General features: G+C 41.1%; 1 protein-coding gene across 10 annotated transcripts in view; it reads left to right on the top strand.

Moving 5' to 3' along the window:
* LOC109431112 (cyclic AMP response element-binding protein B) overlaps positions 1-27,617 on the top strand; it is a 91,006-nt gene that overhangs the window by 29,007 nt on the left and 34,382 nt on the right. For 9 of the 10 annotated variants that reach the window (XM_062843987.1, XM_062844010.1, XM_062844012.1 and 6 more), the window contains exon 2: positions 24,886-25,489. In XM_062843987.1, the coding sequence (XP_062699971.1) occupies positions 25,247-25,489 (243 nt within the window). In that variant the 5' untranslated portion in view covers positions 24,886-25,246. Of the gene's footprint in view, positions 1-1,259; positions 1,379-24,885; positions 25,490-27,617 lie in introns of those variants that run through there. The other variant, XM_062843991.1, reaches the window with a different exon arrangement.

The following is a 27,617-nucleotide window of genomic DNA, read 5'->3' as shown; positions in this document are numbered from 1 at the left end:
CACCAAAGAACCTATCCTCAGAATGACTGACAATTCTCAGGTCATTTTGACAGATGTAACATGAACATGAAAAGGACGGCAACAAGGTCGATAAAGTAGAATATACTATCCGTGTTTTCCTGCTTGTGTGTGGTCTGTCAAAATGACCTGAGAAGTGTCAAACAGTTTCATGGCTAGCTTTGTTGGTGTAATGAAGAATTCCAACAAGTAGAACTACTCTACATAAAACAGTCGTTTCTGTTTAAGATTCATCAGTTCTAGAACTCTTTGTACAGCTTGTTCCTCTGAACAAACTTCATTTTCTTCCTGGGGGTTTGCCGCAAAACCGCAAAAGGCGCAGAGGCAAACTGGTTGTTATTCGGGTGAATCATACCCATTATATCGATGATGATCGCATGAAAACAAGCTCTTCTCGTCTTCCCCGCCGTTACGAACGGTAACCGACGACGACTCGGCCACGACGTGAAACACTGTCATCTACACATAGCCATATCGCGCATACCAACCTACCTTATTCGATTTCCTTTCTCATCGCATCGCCGCCCTCTGCACTTTTCCAACGATTCCAACTACTGCCCGGTTACAGCGCCGCACACAGCCAGCGTACTAGCTACACCTTAATTCCTGGATTATTTCAAGGTTATTTACCCATCCCACCCGACATTCCCATACTAGGAACATTCGCTCCATCTCGCTCTCTCTTTCTTTTTCTCTCATTCGCCCCCCGGGGGCTACGCTCTCCCCTATTATAATTTTCGGGAGCCATCAGTGGAAAATTACACCGATCCGGCGCGCGTATCCTTGCAAATCTCCAGCTCCAATCATATGTGAATAATAGCACCCACAATCATAGCAGGCGTTGCACCCCGAATGAACCCCTTCGCCAGCTCAGCTGTCGCTGTCGGATCGGCTTGTCAGATGTAATGTTTTGGTTTTCCGTCCCACCCACCGTGTGGTTCCTTGTAAAAGTCCTCCCAACTCCCAACAGCTGGGCGTTGGGCTTGAACCTTGAGCAGGGGGGGGGGTTGGGGGTGATTGGATACATGTTTTCCCGCACCAAACCGAGCGAATCCAAGGTCGTTGTTCCGAAAATTGGGAGGCAGATGATATTGTTGCGGGGGTTACTAGTGACAACCAACCCAATACACCACACCCTGCGCACCGGCCTGCTTCGATTCGATTCGTTGTGTGTAGCCACGGTAGCCACCGACTAGCGAGTCGAAGCATCCAAAGCAACTCTTGCAAGTCGCAGTGAGTGAAAAGGAGCAGTCAGTCGACGGACGAGGCGTTGAGGAGTTTATTGTTGTTGTTATTGTTCGAGAGGGTGGTGCTGTACGCAAGGTTTTCCGATAAAAGGGAAATTCAAGCATGACGTGAGGTAATTTGTCGCGAATGAAGAACACACAGTGAGTAAATGAGCTTAATGACAGTAGTGCATTGTGGTGGATGTGTTTTTCCTGGATAAACACAAGTGATGAATAGTTCTCGTCGATGTTGTCAGTGCGCGTTGGCGGACTATGCCAGACGACGACGAGGGCAACGAAATGACGACAGCTGACAATAATGAGAATCTCTGAATATCTGATATTGTTGTTTATAGAGAAGATCGGGTGCCGGGTGCTGGCAAAGTGTATCAAGGCTGTTGCTGGGGCTAAATTACTACTGTAACAATGTTTGGTCGGATGCCGGAATTGGGGTTTTCACTAGAACCGGAGATGGAATGGATGAGGAATGGATTACCAATTATCGCATTGTTACAAGGTTTATGGGAGAATATGAGTGAATGGTTTCCGAGAAATTGAGGAATCATTGAGATTCTAACGAAAACAATGCATGTTGGATTACTCTTGAAGAAGTACTTTTCGATGAAGCCAGCCGGGGTCGCTTCAGTTACGAAGAAGTGGATCGGCTAACATGGATTGAGTAGCAACAACACAGCAGGCGTGAAGAATCATTTTGAGGCTCAGAAAGTGACAGAATCCAAGGAAGGGAATATGTACGAGTGCTGAGTGTTTAGTAGTGGCTGTAAAGATTGAGAGGGGTTCTGATAAAATGAGAAGCAGGGCATATAGAATTGGCAGCGGTGCGGTGCTACCGGAAAAACAAAGCAAACGATGAAAATGAAAAGAAACTTCAGTCTTGTATTGCCCGTTGTGAAGATTTATAGATTCCGACGCAAATAAATTATTAGGCTCATTTTCAGCGTAGGTGCGTTATAAATGTTTGTTTACAATGCAAAACTATCACCAAATGTGTACCTAACAGTACAGCGTAAAATATTCACCAGGACGCGGTCTGGTTTTATATCTGTGGGCCCACGCAAGAAAAATCCACGCAACTAATTTTCGCGCAGGAGTCTAAACAGGTGGAATCTCCGCAATAAAGTAAATTGAACGAGAAGGTTGTCGGTTCTGCTGTACGCAGAACAGAAGCTAATGAATCAGAGGTGTGCCAGTCCTATCCTCCGGGCACTACTGCAAAGACTCGATTCCGTATGAAGAATACCAAACAGAGGGAATCAGTTTAAAATGTATCGTTGCGTTAACACAACCCACGAAGCTTTTCGTGAAGGAAATTTCTTCAACTTCCTTTGGCATAGTGTAGGATTTTGATAATGTTCTGATACGTGTGCTCGTTGTTGAGGGCAACGAGAATAAATGGTCATAGTAGTCGAGAATCATCTGAGAAGGCAAGAATTTCGAGAGACGTGCAGGAAGGTCACCAGTGTGATGATGCTGTAAATCGTCCGATTGGGTCCGATTGGCTCCTTTTCGTTGCGGACTTGACCCTACACATAGAGTTTCTTCGTGCCTGCCACGCGATTTCAATCATGCATACTTATGTCAGACCTCATACAGTGTCGGACAAAACAATAAGACCACCGGTCCTATTTCATACAAAATGACCAAGTTTGACGATATGGTACTCGGTTTCTAGTAAACCGATCTGGCTGAAATTTTGACAGTCGACATGAAATGACCAGAATTCTGATTTGTATTAAATTGAATGAATTGTGTTCGATACATCAAAAGTTACAGATATACGGTGCGACAAAATTCCAACACCAGATTTTTATGATGGTTATTAGTGGTCAATTCAATAAAAATGTCCCAAAGTTTAAATTGCATGCTTAATTTTAGTACTTGTTTATCAATCATCAAGTATAAGATACAAATATATATTCTTTGATAATGGCAATCTGAAAGTGGTCCTATTATTTTGTCGTTTCGTATATCTGTAACTTTTGATGTAGTGAACAGAACTCAATCAATTAAATACAAATCAAAATTCACGTAACTCCATGGCGACTGTCAAAAATTCAGCCAGATCGGTTCATCAGAAACCGAGCATCACATCGTCAAACTTGGTCATTTTGTATGAAAAAAGGTTGGTGGTCTTATTGTTTTGTCCGACACTGTACATTATCCTTTTTTGGCGAACATATAAAAATCGATTTGACCAGATTCCTCACTAAACTACTTCTCCGCTGTTGCTTACCGAATAATCCGACCATCGGTGCTGCTTGCTAATTAGCATCCTAAACGATGATCCGGTTTCAACTAGCGTCATGCTCCAAATATACCGGATTTGGCGGTTGGTGCTTGCGCATGTGGTTTTAGGAAGAGTATTTGCAGCCGTTAGTCATCATCATCATAATCGCCGATTCATCGTGTATCTTTTCCGATGGTTTTGTGAGATTCGATTGGATCAGGAATTTATTCCTGATTTACTGTTGAGTTGATCATATGGACACAGAATGTTTAATCGTTTTAGTGATTCAAACCTTGGTGAGCTCGTTTCATGTAGTTAGTTGTAATTTAGATTGTTAATAGCTGTTGGCATTTCGGAAGGAATTTTTCAGCCTGTCTTGAACTCTCCTTTAGATGTATCTATCTTAAAGAAAAGACCTCTACTCACATTGAGGTTAAGCTTCATTGAACAATTTTTACATTACTATGTTCATACCAATAGTTGTTACGTTACTACTGCAAACAATTCACAGAAACAGCAACATTGAGTTGCTATGATTGTAATTACATCACCCTTCTTTATCGCTTTCCGGTAGGATTCCCATATTCTTTCGTAACGTCTCGAATCTTACTCTATTCAAAGACTTCGTTAGATCAACTTCTTGATACAGCCTATTCGATTGCAGTCAAAAACCTGAAAACTACTTAACGTCTCCTGTCCAGATCTTGAGATATGTGTCCCAGTTGCAGTCGATGGTCAGTAGTAGATTTGAGGTAGAGCCATACATACTCGTTTCGCTTCGACCTAGTCAGCAGTAGTTGGCTGGCTTACTCTTCTTCTGAAGATCTATTCGCTGATTGCAATGTCCGGTCTTGTGTTAGATACAGCAAACCTCCAATGTTACTCCGGTATTGATCTGCACTGAAAAGACTCCTCTTTTCGCTGTAAATATCCAGGGTATTTTCGATCCTTATGCGTCAGTTTGTTGGCATAAGCGGTAGCCGCAGGTGATCCGAACCACCTGAATTTCTAGGCTTCCCATCATCTAGTTTTGTCAGTTACTACTCCGACCCCAGCTTTTGCATAATTTCAAAATACTGTTCATTCATTGTAACCTTGTGATCAGTTGAATATCATCTATGCAAAGATTCAAGGAAGCAAGGACCCGATTCAGATCGTTTGAAACCACTCACACCCTGTATAGATACTTCTTTAGATTTCGATTTCATATTCTCGCAGACTGCGTCAATTCAAATTGGCTGATCGTTGAATAAAGCCCTGGGCTACAGGGCATGCCTTGTACCTGGACGACTCTTCCAAACCGGTCGTTGTAAGCTCCCACACACCGTTTTGCTTCAGTGACTTGAGCTCGGCTTCCACTGCTGTCTTTGTTGAACAGGTCGACCTTTTTCCAGGTGTTTCAGCAGTCAACTCCTCCTGTAGGCTATTTATCTCCTCTTGAATTTGACAATTATTAACGCTACTGTCGGCTTCTCCCCCAATTCACTGTTCAGTATCATATACACTGTGTCATTCTAACAACGATTGATTTTTGTTTCAGCAATGTAGTTTTGTTGTGGTGTATTAGCCATGGTGAACTGATGCTTGATTCCGTTGCTTCTTAGGAATTTGACTTCCTTTCCGTAGTACCAACCTGGCTACTCTGCTAAACTGGGTTTTCGAACACCGCACACAATCTTTCAGCGCTTTAAATGTCTCCGACTTTTCTCGTATCAGATATATCGTTGAATAGCATCTAAATTCGTCAATAAATGTTAGGAAATATCGTCGTTCTCCAGGTGTAACCGTGATCGAAGTCTTCGGAATCTGTACACGTGACATGTTGGAGACAACTTTCACAGGTCATCTTAATTCCACAATGCCAAACATCGATGACTCTCGGAGCTCCAATTCATGGATAGCTTTCACATCATGGTATCCAAGTTTACTTGGTGTGTTGCTCCATGGGTCCTCCAAAGTGACAAAATACTTCTTGTTGACGCTCATGTGCGATCTTGCTCCTGAGGCTCATAACCAGTTTATTACAGCATCTTCTCCAACGGTGAATGCAAGCGTTTCTTCATCAGACTTTCAAACGAATCCTCATGCACACCAGTTCATTTTTGCCTTTCTCGTACACTAAGTGTACTGGAAAGGCTATATGTTCACTCCAAAAATGACTTTTTGATAGGAGGCCCGGAGGGTCGAGTCACATATACCAATCAACTCAGCTCGACGAGTTGAGGTGATGTCTGTGTGTGTGTGTATGTGTGTGTGTGTGTGTGTGTGTGTGTGTGTGTGTGTATGTGTGTATGTGTGTGGACAAAAAAACTCACATCACTTTTTTGAACTAAACCTCAACCGATTTTAATGGCCGACGGTTCATTCGACGCGGGATCTGGTCCAATTGTTTCCTATTGAAAATGGTTCGGATCGGTCAAGCCGTTCCGGAGTTATGGTCATTTAGGTGTTCCGGACCGGTACCCCAGGAAGGGGCCAGATATGAAAACACCACAAACCCATCCATGCGGCACATCAAACTACGGCATTTTCGATAACCTGATGAATGATAAGCAGAAAAATATTCTCAGACCATATCTGAACCGGTAGTGTCCCGGAACCGTTTCCGGGTGTCCCGCCAGAAGTGACCAAACATAAAAGTGAACTAAACCCATGCATGCGACATATTAAACCGCAGCTTTTTCGACAACGTGATGAACAGTAAGCACGAAAACATTCTCAGACTATATCGGAACCGGTAGTGTTCCGGAACCGGTTCCAAATGTCCCGGCGGAGGAGGCCAAGTATAAAAGTTAACCAAACTCATGCATGCGACATATCAAATAGTGGCTTTCTCGATATCCTGATGAACAGTAAGCAGGAAAATATTCTCAGACCATATATGAACCTGTTGTGTTCCGGAACCGGTTCCGGGTGTCCCGCTGGTAGTGGCCAAATATAAAATTGTTCAAAAACCATATATGCGACATTTACAACCGCGGCTTTTTCCATAACCTGATGAACAGTAAGCAGGAAAGCATTCTTAGACCATATTGGAATCGGTAGTGTTCCGGAACCGGTTTCAGATGTCTCGCCGGAGGTGGCCAAGTATAAAAGTTAACCAAACGCATGCATGCGACACATCAAATCGCGGATTTTTAGATATCTTGATTTGGCAAAAAAAAGTATCCGGCCATATTTGGGGACAACCGGTAGTGTTCCGCAACCGATTACATTTGCCCCGTTGGAAGTGGTCAAATGTAAAGGAGAACCAAACCCATAAGTTCGACACATTAAATTACTTTTTAGGTAACCTGATGAACGGTTAACAAGAAAAAAATCATAGACCATACTTTGGAAAACCAATTGTGTGCCGAAACCGGTTCCAGGTCCCCGACGGAAGTGGTCAAATGTAGAACGGAGCCAAACGCATACACGCAGCACGTTAAATAACGGCTTCTTCGATAAAGCGAAGAACGGTCAGCAAGGAAATAGTCTCAGGCCACATTTTCTTTATGGCTCGACGTTCACATTGGAACTTGGCCTGCCTCTCTTCAACTTAGTGTTCTTTAGAGCACTTCCACAGTTATTAACTGAATGGTTTTCTTGGCCTGCCATTGCATGAATTTGTATATTGTGAGGCAAATACAATCATACACTATGCCCAGGGAGTCGAGAAAATTTTCCCGACCGGAACGAAAATCGAGCCCGCCGTTTCCGGATTGGCAATCCATAGCCTTAACCACTAGGCCAACTACAGACCCTTTTTTGATAACACGATGATGGATTCGTAAGAACATAGCCTCAGACCATATTTTAGACAACCGGTAGTGTCCCGAAACCAGTTCTGGGCGTCCCGCTGGAAGTGGTCAAATGTAAAAGTGATCGTCAAATGTAAAAGTGAAGCTCTGCCAAATCTTGGTAAATGATCATTGGAACTTCCAATAATCATTTGCCAAGATTTGGTAGAGATTATATCATAAATGTAATAAAAAACCCAGGGTGGGCCAAAATACATGCCCGGGCCAAAATACGTCCACTACCCTATACCCATGCATAAGATAAATCAAATCGTGGTTTTTTAGGTAACCTGATGAACGTTAGCAATTAAATAGTCTCAGATTTGGGAGACCCGGTAGTGCTCCGGAACCTGTTCCGGTACCGCATCGAAAGTAACTAAATGTAGCATGCGACACATCACATCACGGCTTTTTTAATAACCTGAGGATCAGTTAACTAGAAAATAGGTTCATATCACATTAGAGACTACCGGTAGGTTTGCTTAACCAGCGTTCGGTGCTTCCGGAACTACGAGAGTAAATAAAATCAATGCAAGCGATAAATATGTATGTGTAAGAGAACAAAATCTTGACAAATTTAACCCCCATACAGACAGGCGTCTCACTATACTCACCACGTTCTTGTTTCCAACGTTCAATAAAATATAACCTTAAATGTGCAGAAAAAACTTTATCGAAGACCGCAAAGCATTCTGTGATTGTGTAAAAGTCATATCTTAGCTTGTTAGTATCGTCTTGATCAGCCTCCAGTGTTAGTGAAGGTGCTCAAGCAGTAAACTGAGAAATCTGATATTATTCAGCTCTGCTTATACGTTGAAAATAACGTCGGACTATGTGCCATCAATAAATTTTAAGTCAATTCAGAGATGGCTTAGAAAAATGCTTGCTTTTCTTAAAAAAATATCAAGATTCAGGAACACTTGACTTACGTCGATGGAAAGATCGTGAGAATATATACGACGAGAAAGGCACTATCACCACTAGGTGGATTAATTTGGGTTTTTATTTGAACGTCTAGTAACCCTGTGAGCATCGAAAAACACACTAATGGCAACCCTTTTTGGTGTTCTGTTTCGACCCGAGCAATATTACGTTTGAACCATTTTTAGTTTGAACGATGTGCAGATTAGAGTGGGTCAAATTAAAAAGTGTTCAGATTGGATGCGGTTAAACCAACGGGGGCAGACGGTATTACCTTTGGTCGTTGTTTGGCATTCCTCTCACATCCTGCTGTATGATTCTGCTTACGACTCCCATCGCTTGAGCCCTTTGCAAGGGCGTAGCCAGGGGGGGGGGGGGGGCGGGGGGTGCCGTGCCCCCCCCCCCTGACCGATCAACTATATTCTAACTTAACTGAAAAACTTAGATGATCAGAGCTGTTTTTGACTAGTAAAAATAAAATTCTCCTGCATCCTCGTATTTTATTAATGTATGCAGGAATTCCTTCGGAAATTCTTGGAGGAATACCTTCGAAAATTCCTGAGGGTATTCCTTCGGAAATACCTGGAGGAATTCCTTTAGAAATTCCTGAAGGAATTCCATCCAAAATTCCTGGAGGAATCCCTTCGCAAATTCCTGAAAGAATGCCTTCGGAAATTCCTGGAGCAATTCTTTCGGAAATTCCTTGGGCAGTTCCTTGGGAAAATCTTGGATGAATACCTTCGGAGATTAGTGGAGGAATTCTTTCAGAAATCCATAGAGAAATTCGTGAGGAAATCCTTAGATGAATTCCTTACGAAATTCCTGGACAAAATAATTCCAAACTTCCTGGAGGAATTCTTTCGGAAAGTCGTAGAGGAATTTTTTCGGAAATACTTTTTGGATTTTTTTTGGAAATTCTTGCAGGAATTCCTTCGGAAATTCCAGGAGGATTTCCATCGGAAATTCCTGGAGGAATTCTTTCAGAAATTTCGGGAGGAATTCCTTCGGAAATTGCTGGACGAATTCCTTCGGAAATTTCAGGAGGATTTCCATCGGAAATTCCTGGAGGAATTCTTTCAGAAATTTCGGGAGCAATTCCTTCGGAAATTGCGGGACGAATTCCTTTAGGAATTCCTGGAGGAATTCTTTCGGAAATTCCGGGAGAAATCCCTTCGGAAATTGCTGGGCGAATTTCATTGGAAATTCCAGGAGGAATTCCTTCGGAAATTCCTGCAATAATTTCTTCGGCAATTACTGGATGAATTCCTTCGGAAATTGCTGGACCAATTCTTTTGGAAATTCCTGGAGGAATTCCTTCGGAAATTCCTGGAGGAATTCCTTCAGAAATTCCTGGAGGAATTTTTTCGGAAATTCTTTTTAGATTTTTTTTTGGAAATTCCTGGAGAATTACCGTCGGAAATTCCTAGCAAAATTCCTTCGGAAAATCCTGAAGGAATTCTTTCGGAAATTCCGGGAGGAATTCCTTCGGAAATTCCATTAGGAATTCCTTTAAAAATTCCTGGAGGAATTCTTTCAGAAATTTCGGGAGGAATTCTTTCGGAAATTGCTGGACGAATTCCTTTGGAGATTCCCGGAGGAATTCATTCGGAAATTTCAGGAGAAATTCCTTTAGGAATTCCTGGAGGAATTCTTTCGGAAATTTCTGAAGGAATTCCATCGGAAATTGCTGGAGGAATTCCATTGGAAATTCCTGGAGGAATTCCTTCCAAAATTCTTGGAGGAATCCCTTCGCAAAATCCTGGAAGAATTCCTTCTGAAATTTCTGGAGAAATTCCATCGGAAATTCGTGAAGGACTTCGTTCGGAAATTACTGGAGGAAATTGCTGGACGAATTCCTTTGGAGATTCCTGAAGGAATTCATTCGGAAATTCCAGAATGAATTTCTTCAGGAATTCCTGGAGGAATTCTTTCGGAAATTCCGGGAGAAATTGCTTCGGAAATTCCTGAAGCAATTCCTTCAAAAAATCCTTGAAGAATTCCTTAAAAAAATTCAGAATTCTTGGAGGAATCCCTTCCCAAATTCCTGGAAGAATTCCTTCGGAAATTCCTGAAGGAATTCCTTCGGAAATTCCTGAAGGAATTCGTTCGGAAATTCCTGAAAGAATTCCTTCGGAAATTCCTGAAGGAATTCGTTCGGAAATTCCCGAACGAATTCCTTCGAAAATTTCTGGAGGAATTCCTTTGGAAATTCCTTGGGGAGTTCCCTCGAAAAGTCTTGGATGAATACCTCCGGAAATTTCTGGAGGAATTCTTTCAGAAATCTATAGAGAAATTCCTGAGAAAATCCTTGGATGAATTCTTTAGGACATTCCTGGAAAAAAATCATTCCAAATTTCTTAGAGGAATGCTTTTTATGATTCCTGGAGGAATTCCTTCGGAAACTACTGGACGAATTCCTTTGGAAATTGCAGGAGAAATTGCTTCGGAAATTGCTGGAATAATTTCTTCGGAAATTACTGGAAGAATTCCTTCGGAAATTCCTGGAGGTATTCCTTCGGAAATTCCTGGAGAATTTTTTTCGGAAAGTCTTTTTCGATTTTATTTTTGGAAATTCCAAGAGGAATTCCCTCGAAAATTCTTGGAGGAATTTCTTTACAAATTCCGTTAGGAATTCCTTCAAAAAATCCTGGAGGAATTCTTTCGGAAATTCCGGGAGGAATTCCTTCGGAAATTGCTGGACGAATTTGTTTGAAGATTCATGGAAATTCCTGCAGGAATTCTTTCGGAATTTCTTCGGAAATTCCTGGAGAAATCCCTCCGGAATCTCTTGGATGCATTTCTTCTGAAATTCGTGGAGCAATTATTTCGGAAATTCCTGGAGGGATTGCTTCAGAGATTCTTGGAGAAATTTCTTTAAAATTCCCGGAGGAATTCCATTGGAAATTCCTGGAGGAATTCCTTTGGAAATTCCTTCGGAAATTCCTGGAGAAACTCTTTTGGAAATTCCTGAAGGATTTTTTTGGAAATTCCAGGAAGAATTCCTTCAGAAATTCCAGGAGAAATTCTGTCGGAAATTCCTGGAGAAATTCCTTTGGAAATTTCCAAAGGAATTTCTCCATGAATTTCCGATGTAATTCCACCAGGAATTTTGCGAAAGAAATTCCTTCAGGATTTTCCTAATGAATTCCTCCATGAATTTCCGAGAGAATTCCTCCAGGAATTTCCGTGGCAATTCCTCCAGGAATTTCGGAGGGAAATCCTCCAGGAACATCCGGAGAAATTCCTCCAGGAAATTTCGGAAAAATTCCTCCACAAATTTCTGGAGGAATTCATCTAGGAATTTCAGGAGGAATTCCTCCAGGAATTTCCAAAGGAATTCTTCCAGGAATTTTCAAGGGAATTCCTCTTGGAATTTTCAAAGGATTTCCTCCTGAAATTTCCGAAGGAATTCCTTCATGAATGTCCGAAGAAATCCCTCCATGAATTTCCGAAGGAATTCCTCCAGAAATTTTACGACGGGATTCCTCTACGAATTTCCGAAGATATTCTTCTAGGAATTTTCAAAGGAATTCCTCTTGGAATTTTTAAAGGATGTCCTCCTGGAATTTCCGAAGGAATTCCTCCATGAATGTCCGAAGGAATTCCTCTATGAATTTCCGAATGAATTCCTCCCGGAATTTTGCGAAGGAATTTCTAAAGAATTTTCCGAAGGAATTCTTACATGAATTTTGCGAAGGAAATCCTAAAGCATATTCCGATGGAGCTCCTCCATGAATTTCCGAAGGAATTGCTCCAGAAATTTTCCGAAAGAATTCATTCACGAATTTCTGAAGAAATTCCTCCACGAATTTTCAAAGGAATTCCTTCAGGAATTTTCTGAGAAATTCCTCCATGAATTTCCGGATGAATTACTTCAGAAATTTCCGGAGAAGATCCTCCAGGAATTTCCGAAGGAGATCCTCCAGGAATTTTCATAGAAATTCCTTCTGCAATTTGCGAAGGAATTCCTCCTGGAATTTCCGAAGGAATTCCTTCATAAATTTCCGAAGGCATTCCTTCAGGAATTTCCGAAGGAAATCTTCCAGCAATTTCCGAAGGAATTCCTCCTGGAATTTCCGAGGGAATTCCTGCAGTAATTTCCGGTGGAATTCCTCCAGGGATTTTCAAAGGAATTTCACCTGGAATTTTCAAAGGAGTTCCTGCCGGAATTTCCGAAGGAATTCTTTCGTGAATGTCCGAAGGAATTCCACCAGGAATTTTCGAAAGAATTTCTCCAAGAATTCCTTCACGAATTTCCGAAGGAGTTCCTCCATAAATTTCAGAAGGAATTCCTCCAGGACTTTTGCGAAGGAATCGCTCAAGGATTTTCTGAAGGAATTCCTCCATGAATTTCCGAAGGAATTCCTCCAGAAATTTCAGGAAGGAATTTCTCCAGGTATTTCCGAAGGAATTACTCCAGGAATTTCCGAAGAAATTCCTCCAGGAATTCCCGAAGGAAATCCTTCACGAATTCTCGAAGGAATTCCTCCAAGAATTTCCGAGGGAATTCCTCTAGGATTTTCCCGAAGTATTCCTCCATGAGTTTCCGGAGGAGCTTGTCCAGGAATTTCCGTAGGAATTCCTCAAGGAATTTTCAAAGGAATTTCTCCTGGAATTTTCAAAGGATTTTCTCCTGAATTTCCGAAGGAATTCCTCTACGAATTTCCAAAGAAATCCCTCCCGGAATTTCCAAAGAAATTTCTTATGGATTTGCTTTGAAATACCTCCAAAAATTTCCGAATGAATTCCTCCAAAAATTGTTGACGGTTGTCCTCAAAAAATTTCCTTAGGATTTTCTCACATAATCCCTAAACGTGTTTCTGAAGGAATGTTTGAAGAAGTTTCTCAAGTTTTCATAGGAGTTTCGCAGTACATTTTTGAAGGAATTTCTTGAGGAATTTCGAAGAAACTTCTCAAGGATCTTTCGCTGGAATTCCTTGAGGAATTTCGTAAAGATTTATAAAAAAAAACGAAAAAAAAAAAATCCTCAACGAACTTATCAAACAATTTCTCACAAAATTTCCGAAGGTATTCCATAAGACATTTCAGACATATGTCAAAAAAAAAATCCAAACGAACTCCTTTAACAATTTCCGAATTTTCCTTATCAAGGCATTTTTAAAGGAACTCTTCAAAGAATTTCCGAATGAGTTCCTCTAGGAAATAAAAAATCACAAAAAGCATTTCTTCAGGAATTTTCGAAATATTTTTTCAAGGAAGTTTTGAAAGAATTTTAAAGAAATTCCTTATGGAATTTCAGAAGGGATATCTCAAGATACTTTTAGTGATTTTTTTTCAATATTTTCGAAAGAATTGCTTCAGGAATTTAGGAAGGAATTCTCACAGAAATTTCCGGATGAATTCCTCCAAGAATTTTTGAAGGCATTCCTCAAGGAATTTTCGGAAGAATTCCTCACGGAAACTCCGAAGGAGTTCCTCAAGGAATATTCTAAATCTATTTCAAAGAAATTCCTCAAGGTATTCCCGAAGAATCTTCTAAAGGGAATCGTAGAAGAACTCTCGAAGGAATGTCTTATGGAATTTCTCAAGGAGCTTTAGAAATGAAGGAATTCCTCATGAAATTTATGAAGAATTTGTCAAGGAATTTCAGGTGGAATTCCTCATGGATTTTCGAAATATTTTTAATTGATTCTTTCAAACATTTCCGAATGCATTCCTCTAGCAACTTCCAAAGACATTCCTCCAGGAATTTCCGAAGGAATTCCTTTAGAAATTTTCAAACAATTTTTTCCCGTAATTCCGAAGGAATTCATTAAAGGATTTTTCGAAGAAATTTCTCCAAAAATTTCTTAGGGTATTCCTCAAGGAAAGGAATCTTAGTTTGATTGGAATTTTTGAAAGAATTCCCGGAGAATTTCTTAAAGTATTTTCTGGAGCTTCTCAAACGGATTTCTGGTGGAATTAAGAATAATATTTGTAAAGAATTACTGGGGAAATTCTCAAAAGAATGCATGGTGAAATTCGTAATGAAACTTCTGGAGGAATTATTGAAGAAATTTCTGAAAGTATTCCCAACGGAATTACTGCAAGTTTTCCGAAAGTGATTTCTTCTGGAATATCTACATTAAAATAACCTGGAAAAATATTAAAGAAATTTCTGGAGAAACTGCTGGATAAATTCAAATTCATGATGGCATTTGTTACGAAATTCCTGAAGCAATATCTTGAGGAATTCCTCAGGATTATAATCATATATGATTCTTCCATTGAACCATTCCTGTTAATCACCCATATTTCATACTTCACTTTTATTTTTTTTTAAATGATGAAGTATTTGAACTCCTTGTTACTGCAAAGTGGTTTTCAGTTTAAGGGTGCTCGCCCCCCTCTAGCCGAAAAGCTGGCTACGCCCTTGGCCCTTTGCTTTCAGCCATAGCCTGCAGTTGCTTTTGAAGTGTTCAACCTTCTGACAAGTTTTCAACCTTCTGATGTGCCTTGCTGATGATTCCGCTGATCTGAAGTCAAGTCTTCACATCTCATCAACTACTGTACAATATCGTCCCCTTCGTAGGTACTTCAAATCCCGAATGGGCCTCAGGACGTGCACTTTTAGTTTGTTGAGGACTTCTTCACATTCTGTTTCTTGAGAATTTCCCTGGAAACTTTGGGACAGATGCAATGTTTCGGATGTAACCTTAGAGTAAGGTGGGGCAAAAGTTCGACCCTAGTTAAAAATTCAACCTATTTCAAAAAATCGAAGCAGATAAAAATAAATAAATACCGTGTGGTGATTCTATCATCCATGAGCTAAAATTTAGCTGAACAAAGTTACGCCAAATGTCTCTTTAATTTTGAGTTACAACACTTTTTGTATGTGTGTGTTTTATTCGATCTCTTGCCCCACCACTGGGGCAAAAGTTCGAATCTAGTGTTTGTGGAATTTCGCTAACCGTAGCACACTATTTTGACACTTTAGTAATAGGAATACCTGAAACCACTTAATATTTGATGTTAGAACTGGAAAACACTTTAAAATTTGATCTGCATTTTACCCAAATCAGGGTTAAAATTACTACACCAAAAATTAGTAGTTTTCCGCCAAATTCAGATAAAACAGCATTTTTTTTCAACTTTAATCGAATTTTCTCACTAATTCCATTACTCTTAGAGATAATATCTACATTTTGCAACATTTTAGGTTTATACCTGAAGTTGCCACATGACTCGAACTTTTGCCCCACAATTCGAACTTTTGCCCCACAATTCGAACTTTTGCCCCACTATGTGTAAAATATGATTTCCAAATCTTTTTTGCAAAAAGTTATACATGCTAAAGCATCTTCAAAATATACCTAGTTACGCCCCAAAATAAAATATCGAATTCGATTTCATTACAATTCCATTCCATGCGTTGGAAGGGCCATCACATGTTACAATTTTTTGATCAAAAACCAACATTTTGTCATAACTTTTCGAAATATTGATCAATTTTCATAATTTTTGGGGTGAAAGAGTCTTTTTCAAAAAGGGTTCGAACAACCTTGACACCCGAAAGAAATAATTTGAATTGAGCTCAAAAACTTCAAAAAAAAAACTCTTGCCCCACTCGAACTTTTGCCCCACTTTACTCTATTGACTTCTGCTTAACAGTAATCCAATCGTCACATAGTCGCTGTCTTCCCCAACAGCAATCTCCGCAGCATTCGACCGTTTGACACGTGCTTCAATCCAGGCACAATGTATCTCTAGAGGCCTTCCACGACAAGCAGAAACTCTACTTCTATCTTCCATGTACTGTAGCGTACGGGTACCTTTATCCAGCCTATGCCCCTATGTTCATCCTATTCCAAAAACAGACGATTGTTGCCGTTTCTTTTGTTATCATGCATGCTCACTTTTAACAAAAAAAAATACAAAACAAATACCGCTTGATAGCTTTGATAGGACGAAAATAGCATCATTATTTGCTTAAGATCGGTTCAGGTCCCCTAGTTTTCGTTCGTCACCTAGAGTTATTCCGTATTCTGCATCTTTACAGCTTCAGAGAAAGCAAACAATCAGCTTCTTTCAAAAACTGAAATTCAGTTTTTCGCTTAAAATTCAACCAATGTTAATTAAAATTTACCTGTTCACCATCTGGATAACAGTACAATCCTTTTCAATAACTTTTTTGTGGATTTGAGTGGAGAAACTGCTTAATTTGAAAAATTCTAGCTGAATAAGCTGTTATTCAACTATCATTGTTACTTGGGTTGTTTACGGGTAGGTCTGTAGAGTTGGATATTTGAACAGCAGTCGAGGTTCTAAAACGGGTGCCCAATTCAGGAACCTACCTGGGAGCCCGCGCTACCGTTCGCTGTGCCTCGTACATAGTTGCCTCTTTGCATTCTTCTCGTCTGGATTGTGAAGGGAGTGCCTCATGTGTGGAATCTTCTGGATCTGCATTTCACTGAGCTCGTCATCAACGTTCGCGTCATCTTCGACTTTGGAGCTACTAGCACAATCGAACAGGTTCCACATCGTTCAGTGCCTTTTTGATATTCGCACTGAACGGCCTTTCTCCGACGAATGCCGCTCCCTTCTCTTCATAAAGGATCGTCACGACTCACGACTATCAAACCGCTTCATCTCTTCTGCCAGCAACTTCTGCTTTATCTCCTCCAGAGTGAGCTCTTATTCGCTCATGTTCTTCACCGTGGTAACGATTCCCGTAACGTGGGTAGATCACCTCAGAATGGTGCGTTGCGGCGTAAGATCTACCAAAACAAATTTTGATCTTGAAATTTTCCTGCCTAAACTGCCGTGAATCGCATATCTGTCCCATTTGCATAGGAAATCCAGCAAAGATGGAACTGATATGCGATTCACGGCAGTAAAGTAATCAAGCAGTAGTTTACAAATATTCCAAGATCAAAGTTTGATGCACTTTTTTGATGTTTATGTAATATTTTTGTTTCAATTTTGCTGCTAATCAACATTTTATTTCAGCAGGATCCAGGTAAATTTATTTTATGATACAAATTATATTGTAAAAATATGTAACTGTGGTGAGCGTATCACTAATATGTAGCTTATTCGGCGTCAATGTTAATATTATGTAATATTTCAGATTCTCAACCGAAAAATCAAGTAATACAAATAAATGCCATTAAGATGACGAGGAAACCAAGACGTATTGGGCAGATAACTATTTTGGAGCAGTCTAATAATGGTGTACCTGAACGTTGACCAACCGCATCCTTTGGAGTACCCTTCCACTAACAACACCTAGAACAACACCCATATCCCCTTGACACCTAGGCCCGAGAAGTCGTAGAACTTTCTACATCTTTCTTTAGATGTCTAACTAACCATCCTTTCATATTCCTCAGCAGTCGCAAGAACGAGGCCAGGACAACTCTAGACTGTTGGAGGATTGCGTCAGTCTTGTTGAGAAGTCAGAGAGAAGTCTCCAATCTTTGTGTTTTGGTATCCGACGGGAAGGAGGCAATCCTCACTACCTACGAAATTTGTGCGACTTGATTAATGCTTATTTTTACTTTTTCAGTGGTAACCAGGTAAATGATTAAACCGTGACAATTTCTCGTACGCTTTTTCGCCAAGGAAAGCACCCCATTAAACCCTATCCAATTTCCAACTCCAGATATCTATGAAGTGGGCCAAGTTCTTGGACATATTCTGAGTAGATATCTAATCAACATTTCCTCCCCATCCCCGCTGATCGTAAGGACCTGGCCAGGTGTCGAGAGTTCGTTAAATGAAAGGTTTGTCAAGTCCCAGGCAACTTTTCTGGCGCATTAAACTTCTCTATCGACAGCCACCCCAGGATGTGTACGGTCGGCTATGCTATGCTATGCTATGCTATGCTATGCTATGTTCTTCACCGTGGTAACGAGAGGGTTCACCAAAGTAACCACATGGTACTACTGTTGAGGCTACCTTGCCACGCTCTATACTGTCCGACGAATAGCTCTATAAGCCCAAAAAAGGTGAAATATGGTGTTAATGATTACTTAGGCAGGCTATTTTCGATTACAATTTAGAATTCCAAAATATTTATGGAATTTTCTGTTATTCCTTCGTCCGGGATAACTTTTGGAAATAATACTAACGGAGTTCCAATAAAAGACGGGCTAGTGGCTACCGCTTCTGATTCGTATGCAGAAGGTCCTGAGTTCAATCCTTGGACCGTCCCTTTCCTCCTACTTTCTATGTACTTCCTCCCTCCTCACATAAACAATTCATGTACATCCATATGTTTGTTCATAGCAATCGCTAGAACCAGGAACGGATTGAAAAAAAAAGAGTCCGTCTGCCTTCCTTCCAACCTAACTGCACAGTATCCATCAGGTAACGCCTACGAGCTATGCTATCATATGTGAACTGTGCTGCACATGTTCAGAATAACAAACAAACAAATCAATCACCTTACGCCTGGCATCCACGCACCAATGTGTGAACCCTCTGCCAACATATCCCACCATCATCACTTCCTTCCCGTTCCTAACATTGACCTCTGCAACCTGACGTGACAGGCGCCATTATAGCCTAAAGGTAAGTTTCCTGTTTCCAAGTAGAGCGCTCAAGTAAAATTCCTCCTTTTTCCGTAAGTAATTTTGACATTTGTTTAACTGACAACATTTTAACAAAACGATGCTGCAAGAAGGATGTGGAGAACAGGGCACTGCATACGGCGGTTGCTAGGTAAATTATTGTACTAATTCCTTTACGTTTCGTGGCCTCGTTGTTTACGATTTGGACTTTTCGTTCGTTTCCTCTGGAAGTGTGTTTGAAATAGGGTCCTAAAATTAAAGACGACATCTAGCTTTTATTGAATAATACGATCAAGTACGGTATTTAAATCGGAATTGTACTTTACTCGATCTCGAAGAAATAATAAGAAAATTCAAAATAGGGTGACGATGGGTATTATCGGCAGGTTTGTTCTCTTCATCATGGGGGGTTTTTGTCGGCCAAATTTCCTGAAATTTGGTAGTATAATTCAGCTTGGTTGGGAAGGATTTGATGCCAACTCTAGATTCAACAGCTTTCAAAGATACCCCCATGACGAAGAGAACGAAACTGACGAAAATACACAATTTCCCCTATCTTAAATGATAAATAGTTCTAATTTGACATTTAAGGTCGACCTTGACGTGATGGAAATCGATATTTTTCGCACTGGGGTTTCAAAAATGTTCCTATCTGACACACACGGTGAAAAAAATCACTCAAAATATGTGTTATATGCTAGGGGCAGGACAAAAGATTTAAAAATTATATATTTTCAACTACGACCAATAAAAACATCAAAAAATTAATAAATATGTACTCTTGTATTTAGTGGTTTAAAACAAGAATCTAGATAGGCCTTATGAGCCTATTGAAATGTACTTTTTCGAGTGCGCGTGGGGAAAATGATTCAATTTTATAACTTTTGGTTGGGCTTTTGGGGAAAATCCAGATAATGAGATTCCAACGGAGTTGTTATGCGTTTCAAGGGTAATGCTGATGGTATTACAGTAAAAAATATGGTTGGATACTTGGATTTCTCCATGATTCTTCTAAGATTACACCAGGAATGGCATTTCACCCTCGGTATCTTCTGGAAATTTTGCAGACTGCTGGAGAACAAGTCAAGGTTCTTCCAGGAGCTCCTTCTAAGATTTGTCCAATAATTCATCCAGGATATCCTTCCGGGGTTCCTCCAAGAACTATCTCCAGCAGTTTTGTAGGGTATTTCTACACGAGCAATTTCTGAGATTCTTCCAATAGTTTCTTCCTAGAGAAAAATCTGAAGACAATTCCAAAAGGTACTGGAGAAATCTTAAAAGAAACTCGTGAAGGAATCCCTGAATAATTTCATAGGAAACTTCTGAAGGAATCTCGGAAGGAATTTCTAGAGAATTGCAGGAAGAAATTTCAGAAGGAATCCCGTATGGAGTTACAGGAGTAATCCTAGAGAGAACTCCTGGAAGAACCCCAGATGGAAGTTCTTAACAAATCCTAAATAAACTCCTGGAAGAATCTCTGAGGTATTCCAGAAAGAACCAGCTCTTACTGCCACGTTAATTTGACCATTACTTGTCCTATCCTTTTAGACAGTACTTATCAAGTGGAAACTAGCCATAAAATAGAAGATCACCGACACTCACACACTGAAAGATACCTGCATAATCCCCGGCAGATATCTCATTGGTTCCTTGTGTGAATGTAGCTGGTCTGGTGATACTGGAGTAGCATCCACGGACGGTCAATCAAGGCCAAGCTCAATACTATCGGTGTTCCAATAAAATATTTGCTAAAATCTAAGACTTCTTTATCAAGAAGACATGGAACTCTGCCATACTAACGACAAGCGTCACCGACGGCACCGCCGCCTATTGAGTTAAGCTAAGTTTCCTGTTGCCAAGTAGAGCGCTCAAGTAAAATTTCACCTTTTTCCGTAAGTAATTTAGACATTTGTTTAACTGACAGCATTTTAACGAAACGATGCTGTAAGAAGAATGTGAAGAAAAAGGCAGGTTGTTTACGATTGGGACTTTCGTTCGTTTCCTTGAAATTGAAATGTACTTTTTCAATTTATAACTGTTGGGTGGGCTTCTGGGGAAAATCTAGATAGTAAGATTCCAACGAAGTTGTGAAGCTTTCCACGGAAAATAATGATGAAACCATTGCGCTGGGACTCTGGGGGAACTTTCAATGGTATTACAGCGAGAACTATGGATAGACACTAATTATAAATTCAGCAATTTAGGGGTTCGGACTACGGCGGAAGGAATTATGCTGGGGCTCTGGCGGTTACTTCATGGAGTTCTTGAAGAAATACTGGGACAAAGCTTTACGGGAAATTTTATGAAGATCCACGAAGGATTCTTTGTGATGAATCTTCTGGCATTCCGTACGACAGTTTTTCTCTGGGATTTCGCTGAAAATCCTCTTGAAATTCTTCCATGTGTTCCACCGGAACATCCACCAGGAGTTCGCCGGGGATTCTCATAAAATGTCTCTGAGATTTTCGTTGGCATTTCTATAAAAACCCTCCATGAAGGAACTATGTTTTTTTAAGATTTAATGGCATGGGAACTTCTAGGAGTTACTTCAGGATTTTCTCCAGAGGTGTTTTCTAAGATTCTACCAGGAGTTTTTTAACCATCCTCCAATAATTTCAACCGGGATTTCTCTAGTATTTTTTTTCCGGGGTTCACTCTGATATTTATTCGGAGATTCCCGCAGGAATTTCTTCCGGGATCATTCCAAGAGTTCCTTCTAGGATATCTACAGGAATACATTCTTAGATTTCTCCAAGAGTTTTTTTTTTCTAAAATAGAACTATTTGGGATCCCTCCAGGTTTTCTCTAGGCGTTTCTTATATGAATCCTCGAAGAATTCCTTTTGGGATTTCTCCAGGAATTGTTTATCAGATTAATCTGGGAAATCCTTGCTCCAGCAACTTCTTCCAGGATTTCTCCAGAAGCTCCTTCTAAGTCTCATCTAGAAGTAACTTTATGGATTCCTCTTATAGCTTCTTCTGGTTTTTCTCCAGGATTTTCTTTTAAGATTACACCAGGAGTGGCATCAGGGAGATTCCTTCAAAGATTCCTCCACAAATTCCTCCGGAGATTCCTCCAGGTATTCCTCCAGGAATTCCTCCGGAGATTTCTCCAGTTAGCCTAGTGGATAAAGCTATGAACCGCCAATCCGGAGACGGCGGGTTCGATTCCCGTTCCAGTTGAGAAAATTTTCCCGACTCCCTGGGCATGTGTATCATATCATTGTACTTGCCTCACAATATACAAATTCATGCAATGGCAGGCAAAGAAAGCCCTTCAATTAATAACTGTGGAAGTGCTAAAAGAACACTAAGTTGAAGCGAGGCAGGCCAAGTCTAAGTGGTGACGTAGAGCCATAAAGAAGAAGAAGAAGAAGAAGAAGAAGATTTCTCCAGAAATTCCTCCTGAGATTTCTCCAATAATTCCTCCAGAAATTCCTCCGGAGATTCCTAAGTATTTTTTTCGGAAATTCCTCAGGGAAAATCATCCGGAGATTTCTCCAGAAATGCCTCCAAAAATTCCTCCAGGAATTCCTCCGGATATTCTTCCAGGAATTCCTCCGAAGGTTTCTTCGGTGATTCCTACAGAAATTTCTCCTGGAATTCTTCCGGAGATTCTTTCAGGAATTCCTCCAGAAATTCCTCCGAGTATTCCTCCAGGAATTCTTCTGAGGATTCTTCCAGGAATTCCTCCGAGGATTCCTCGGAGGAATCTCCGGGGCAATTCCTGAAGGAATCTCCGGAAGAATTCCCGGTGGAATCTCCGGAAGAATTCCCGGAGGAATCTCCGGAGGAATTCCCGGAGAAATATCCAGAAGAATTTCCGGATAAATCTCCTGAGGAATTCCTTGAGAAATCTCCTGAGGAATTCCTTGAGAAATCTCCTGAGGAATTCCTTGAGAAATCTCCGGACGAATTCCTGGAGAAATCTCCGAAGGAATCCCTGAAGGAATCTCCGGAAGAATTATTGCAGGAATCTCCGGAGGAATTCCTGGAGGAATCTCCGGAGAAATTTTTGGAGGAATCTCCGGAGAAATTTTTGGGGAAATCTCAGAAGAAATTTCTGGAGATTTGCTCCAGAAGGTCCTCTGGTGATTGCTCCAGAAATTCCTTCGGGGATTCCTTCGGGAAATTCCTTCAGGAAACCCTCTGGGGAAATCCTGCAGGAATTCTGGAAGAATTGCACGGGAATTTCAGAGGTAATTTTAGATGAGTTCCTGGAAAACTCCTGGAGGAATTTCTTGGAAACTCATTGAGGAATCCCACAAGAATTTCTGCAGAATTTCTACAATAATCTACGGGGAATTCCTGGATATACTCGCGGCAAACTCCTGAAGGAACTAACTGGGAACTTCTGGAGATATACCCGGGGAACTCCCGGAAGTTTTATCGGGGATTTCCTGGAAGAAGCACCTGAGAATTTCTGGATGATTTCCTGGGGAATCCCTGGAGGAATTTCTGGAGCACTCCTTGAAGAATTCCCGGGAAACTCCTACGGGAATATCCGGGAAACTCCAGAGGAATTCCTGATGATCTCCTGAAGGCAGAACTTGAGGAGAACTTCTGGATGACTTCCCGTGAACTCCTGGGGGACATTCTAGAGGAATCATCGGGGAACTCCTGAAAGAACTCTTTTAGGAATTTTCGATAACAAGGAAACCTCAGATTTCTTTCGATAGAGCAAGACAGATCAAGAGCAATGCTGCAGATTCTCACATAATTCCCTTATTCCAGTAAACAAACATATTCACCGAACTGAAACTGTTTTAAAATTAACCGCAGTTAATCCGCGCTCATTGTGTTTTGCCGCAGCGGCATACTTGCGGATTTTTTTAAAGTACATACTGCAGTGCTTCCGCATTCCGTTGCAGGCCGCTCGGCAGGCCCCATTGCGTTTCTCGCTTAAAACTGATGTTGTTTCTTGAATTCTTTCCTTGTCAAATATTTGACCCTGTGTACTAATAGCTTTTAATGCACACTGATGTCTTTGGTGCGAAAGAAGAAACAAAAAAGAAAGAGAATGTCACTTTTACTCACGGAATAATACATCGACATATTATTCCGTACGGAAAATTAACAACATGACTGACAGCATCGCATGACAATGCCATCTGTTGGCAAATCTTTCTGGCTGCGAATTACTTATCAACTGCGAACGCTTAAGTAATTTTGATTGCAAAAGTTTTACTTGACCATTACTTGTCCTATCTTTTTACACAGTACTTACCAGGTGGAAACTAGCCATTAAGGTGGCACTTTTATATAAAAGTTTTACAGAGTGTTAGTGGTAGTATGAAAATTAAAGTTCCAGCATGATCCGTGAGCAGCGTTGCAAACAGTGACTACCGATTACCAGCAGTGCAGGAAGTCTTCTTGATAAAGTGGTCTTCGTTAAAACCTTAATCCTGTTTCCAAGGAATCTAAGCAATCAGACTTTCTATAACTACAAAAAAGAAAATCATTGAACAAAAAAAAACGCTTGTGCACTGGTAATGGTTTATTTACCAATAAAAAAACAAATCAAGTTCTTTGTAAAACCTGGAGAAATCATAGAAACTTATGTCGTTTTCGTTTTTGATTCAGTTCCAACCTGGGTTGGAACTGGATCAGATCACAGTTGCAACATCAACCCGACTCAGGTTCGGTTGTGTTGAAATTTGTTTGACGTTTGTTTGTTTACACATTTTCCGTCGATCCAGTTCCAACCCAGGTTCAAAAACGAATTCGACATTATTTTGTGTTATATTTAGATTTAAACACACCATTCTATGAAATACATTTTGTTATTAGTTCTGCAATACTGTTTACTAAACGACAACAGTGCTGATATTGATATTCACGTGTCAGTATGCCAGTTCCTGTCAAGTTTCATCACTGCGAGTCATCAACTGTCCGAATGAACGATTAACCCCGCCTGCAGCAGTTCCTGCAATCATTTTTTTTTTTCGCGCCAACCTCTTATCAATCGACCGTAGAAAACCCCTGCTTGCTGCTTTCTTATCGAGCTCATATAGAATTACCTTGCCAGATAACATTATTTACATCCCCTAGCCAGCCATCTAGCATCTTGACTAGACTGGTCACCGGCTACACGGAAAGAACCGTCTACTTTGATTTCATTACAATTTTTAATAATAACCCTGTCTACAATAATGTTTGCCTCTCTTGTCTCTTCCACAGACAAAAACGCGCGACCAATAGTGGGCCTTCCAAAACCAATTTCCGCGTCCAGGGCTGTCACGACCCGTAGGACTGAGTGAGTGAGTGAGTGAATTGCTGGCAACCCTTGCTCCCGTACCGTAGTAGTTGCTTCCGACAGGAAGCATCTTTCCCATTCGAAAACCCCATTCGGCCGAATTTTGTGGGGCACACCTTCATAAGGGTTTCCCCGCACCCAGCACCCCCTAAGCTCGTCCGCCCTCCCGCCGTCCCCTCCTCTGGGCACACTGACCGAACAACGACCAAAATTACCACAACACTGGCAAAACTGGCGGGCAACTCGCGAGGAGGCGGCGGGCTTTGGCAGCTGAAGCAGGAGGCCATGGACAACATGGTCGAGGAGAATGGATCCTCCTCGATGGACCCGCTGGGGGCGCCCGGCGGCGGTGGTTCGTCCGATCATCATCAGCAGCAGCACCCACAGCACAGCAGTAGTAGTTCGGCGGCGGGATCGGCGTCACGGCTCAACAACTCGAGTGGGCCCAACGTCGGCGAAAATCTCACCTCGTCCGCGAACGTTGTACAAATCCTACCGCCGTCGCATACCAGCAGTGGCAGCATGCAGGTGAGTGCGATTTGTTTTTTATCTTTATGGGAGGTTTCAATCATTTGGCGGGAAGTATTTGGGAGGGAGAAATGTAGTGTGTGCATAAAGTCGGAACTGAATACAGATAGTTAACTCAGTCTATGAAAAGTTTAAGTATCAATAATCATTTACAAACTTCTCAATAACAAATTATGGCTCATATAGAATAAGTGATGTTTTTGTCACATTTTTATAAAATGTTAAAATGGAAACACATGAAAAATACAGATTTCGCACCCAAAGGTTTTACAATCAAACGATGCCCAGGTCCGGGAACTTATTTAAAATCAATTTGAAGTATGTATGGAAGTGATTTGATTAATCACCGCTCGTCATATTTTGCATTGAGTGGAGCTGTCAAGCTGTTGCCCAGCTGTCAAATGTTGAAACCCAAAATATTATTTTTATTGATTTTAAGCAACAATGTAACAATGTGAATTCGATCAACACGTTTGGTGGGTCCCTGTTAACTTACAGCTGGACTGCTAAAGTGTACCATGGCTGACCACGATTCGTTAGAACGAAAGTTCGTGTATTATTACGTCAAGCTAAGACATTTGAGTCGATGTGCATACCGTGCGAGCGTATTGTTTTAGAAAACTGGTCAAGAAAAAGTCGGCTAACATCGAAAACCGACATTTTAGTCAATTTTCAGAAATGAATCACTGAATCGATCGAAGAGTCGACTCTTTCTTGAGAGTGAATCAGAAGAAATTCACTCTCAAAATTGATTCAGTTTTCCCATCCTAATTTCCCACTGAATATTGTCCGCAGCACTTTGCGCTCAAAAACTCAGACAGATAAACAAATTCTTCAACTAGTTCTCAAGCCCATCCTTGCTGTTTCCATCTTCAGAAGAGCATAAACTGCACTACTATCGATGCCGATGAGATCAAAGTCGCGTATCAGCTTAATCAGTTTCACCGGAAGACCATGATCTGATATAATCTGCCATTTCTTTTAACTGAATCATACGCTGCTTTAAAATCAATAAACAAATGCTGAATATGCAAGTTATACCCCTGAAATATGGGCGGGATCATCCGTAGGTTAAACATTTGCTCCATCGTTGATCGGCCCTCGCTGTCCTTCTCAGCGGCCTTTCAGTTCTTCAGCTCCTTAAGGGTATCATCCAGTATTCGTCGTTCCACTGCTTGACCGTCAACAACTATGTTATTCCTGTTCCTGGGTGCACCTTCATTTCTACCATTCAACAAATCATCGAAGTGCTCCATCCACTTGACTGCCACCATTGTTTTGTCTGTCAATAAATTTGCTTCCCGTTCATTGCAAATGGTGGGTGTACAGACGTAGATCGTTGGTAGCAGAATGAAGCCTTCTCCTCTCCTTTCAATGACAGGTTAAAAAAAAAACTTTCTCTTTCCATCTCCGATGATTGTTTTGGGCACTGTTCATAGGCCCTATCAAGTCTCTCAAAGAACTCATCCTTAATGCTCACTATGCTGCAGTTGAAGAATTCGCCACTCATTCCTTTATAGATTCCGTTTGCTTATCGGCTTTCATCGACTCTGCTTCCCGATCACTATGAAGCCAACTCCATGTTTTGTCTTATCGCCGCCGCTGTAATAGATGTGGTACCTGAATAGACTGCTCGCGATGGCATCCACCGCTCGGAATTCGCGTTCTCTAGCTTTGGGCTAGTGAATCTCCTAGATAGCCTAGTCGTCACGAGCCAAGAGCACAACACATGCGAACATCATTCGAACATCATTCGAAGTTATTTCGTTCCAAGATCCGACTATCCAATCGTTGTTCTTAATTAGTTGCCGGGTTTGTTGCCATTGAATCAACAGTTTGTTCTACTTTTGCTTTACAAAATTTTTAGCAGGTTACCTTACCGGCGAGGCCACGCTGCCTACATCGGGACTGCCTTCTTTCTGTCGTCGTACAGCATTTAAAACTCAGCTGCTGGGTGTAGGACAGCAAGCAGTTCTAAAGCTAAATACGATGCTATACGGTTTATGTATTTGCTTAGTGGTTGCCTGGGCGGGTAATAAGATTCTTCCCAAGCAATACACTTGTCGCAGAAGCGTCACGTCAGCGCAGGTTTTGGTTGCGCAGAAGTCATTGTGACTTACTTCTAGCA

This window comes from Aedes albopictus, chromosome 1 (assembly GCF_035046485.1).
Source record: "Aedes albopictus strain Foshan chromosome 1, AalbF5, whole genome shotgun sequence".
In the NCBI taxonomy this organism is placed as follows: domain Eukaryota; kingdom Metazoa; phylum Arthropoda; class Insecta; order Diptera; family Culicidae; genus Aedes; species Aedes albopictus.
This window is presented reverse-complemented; position numbering and strand designations above follow the sequence as displayed.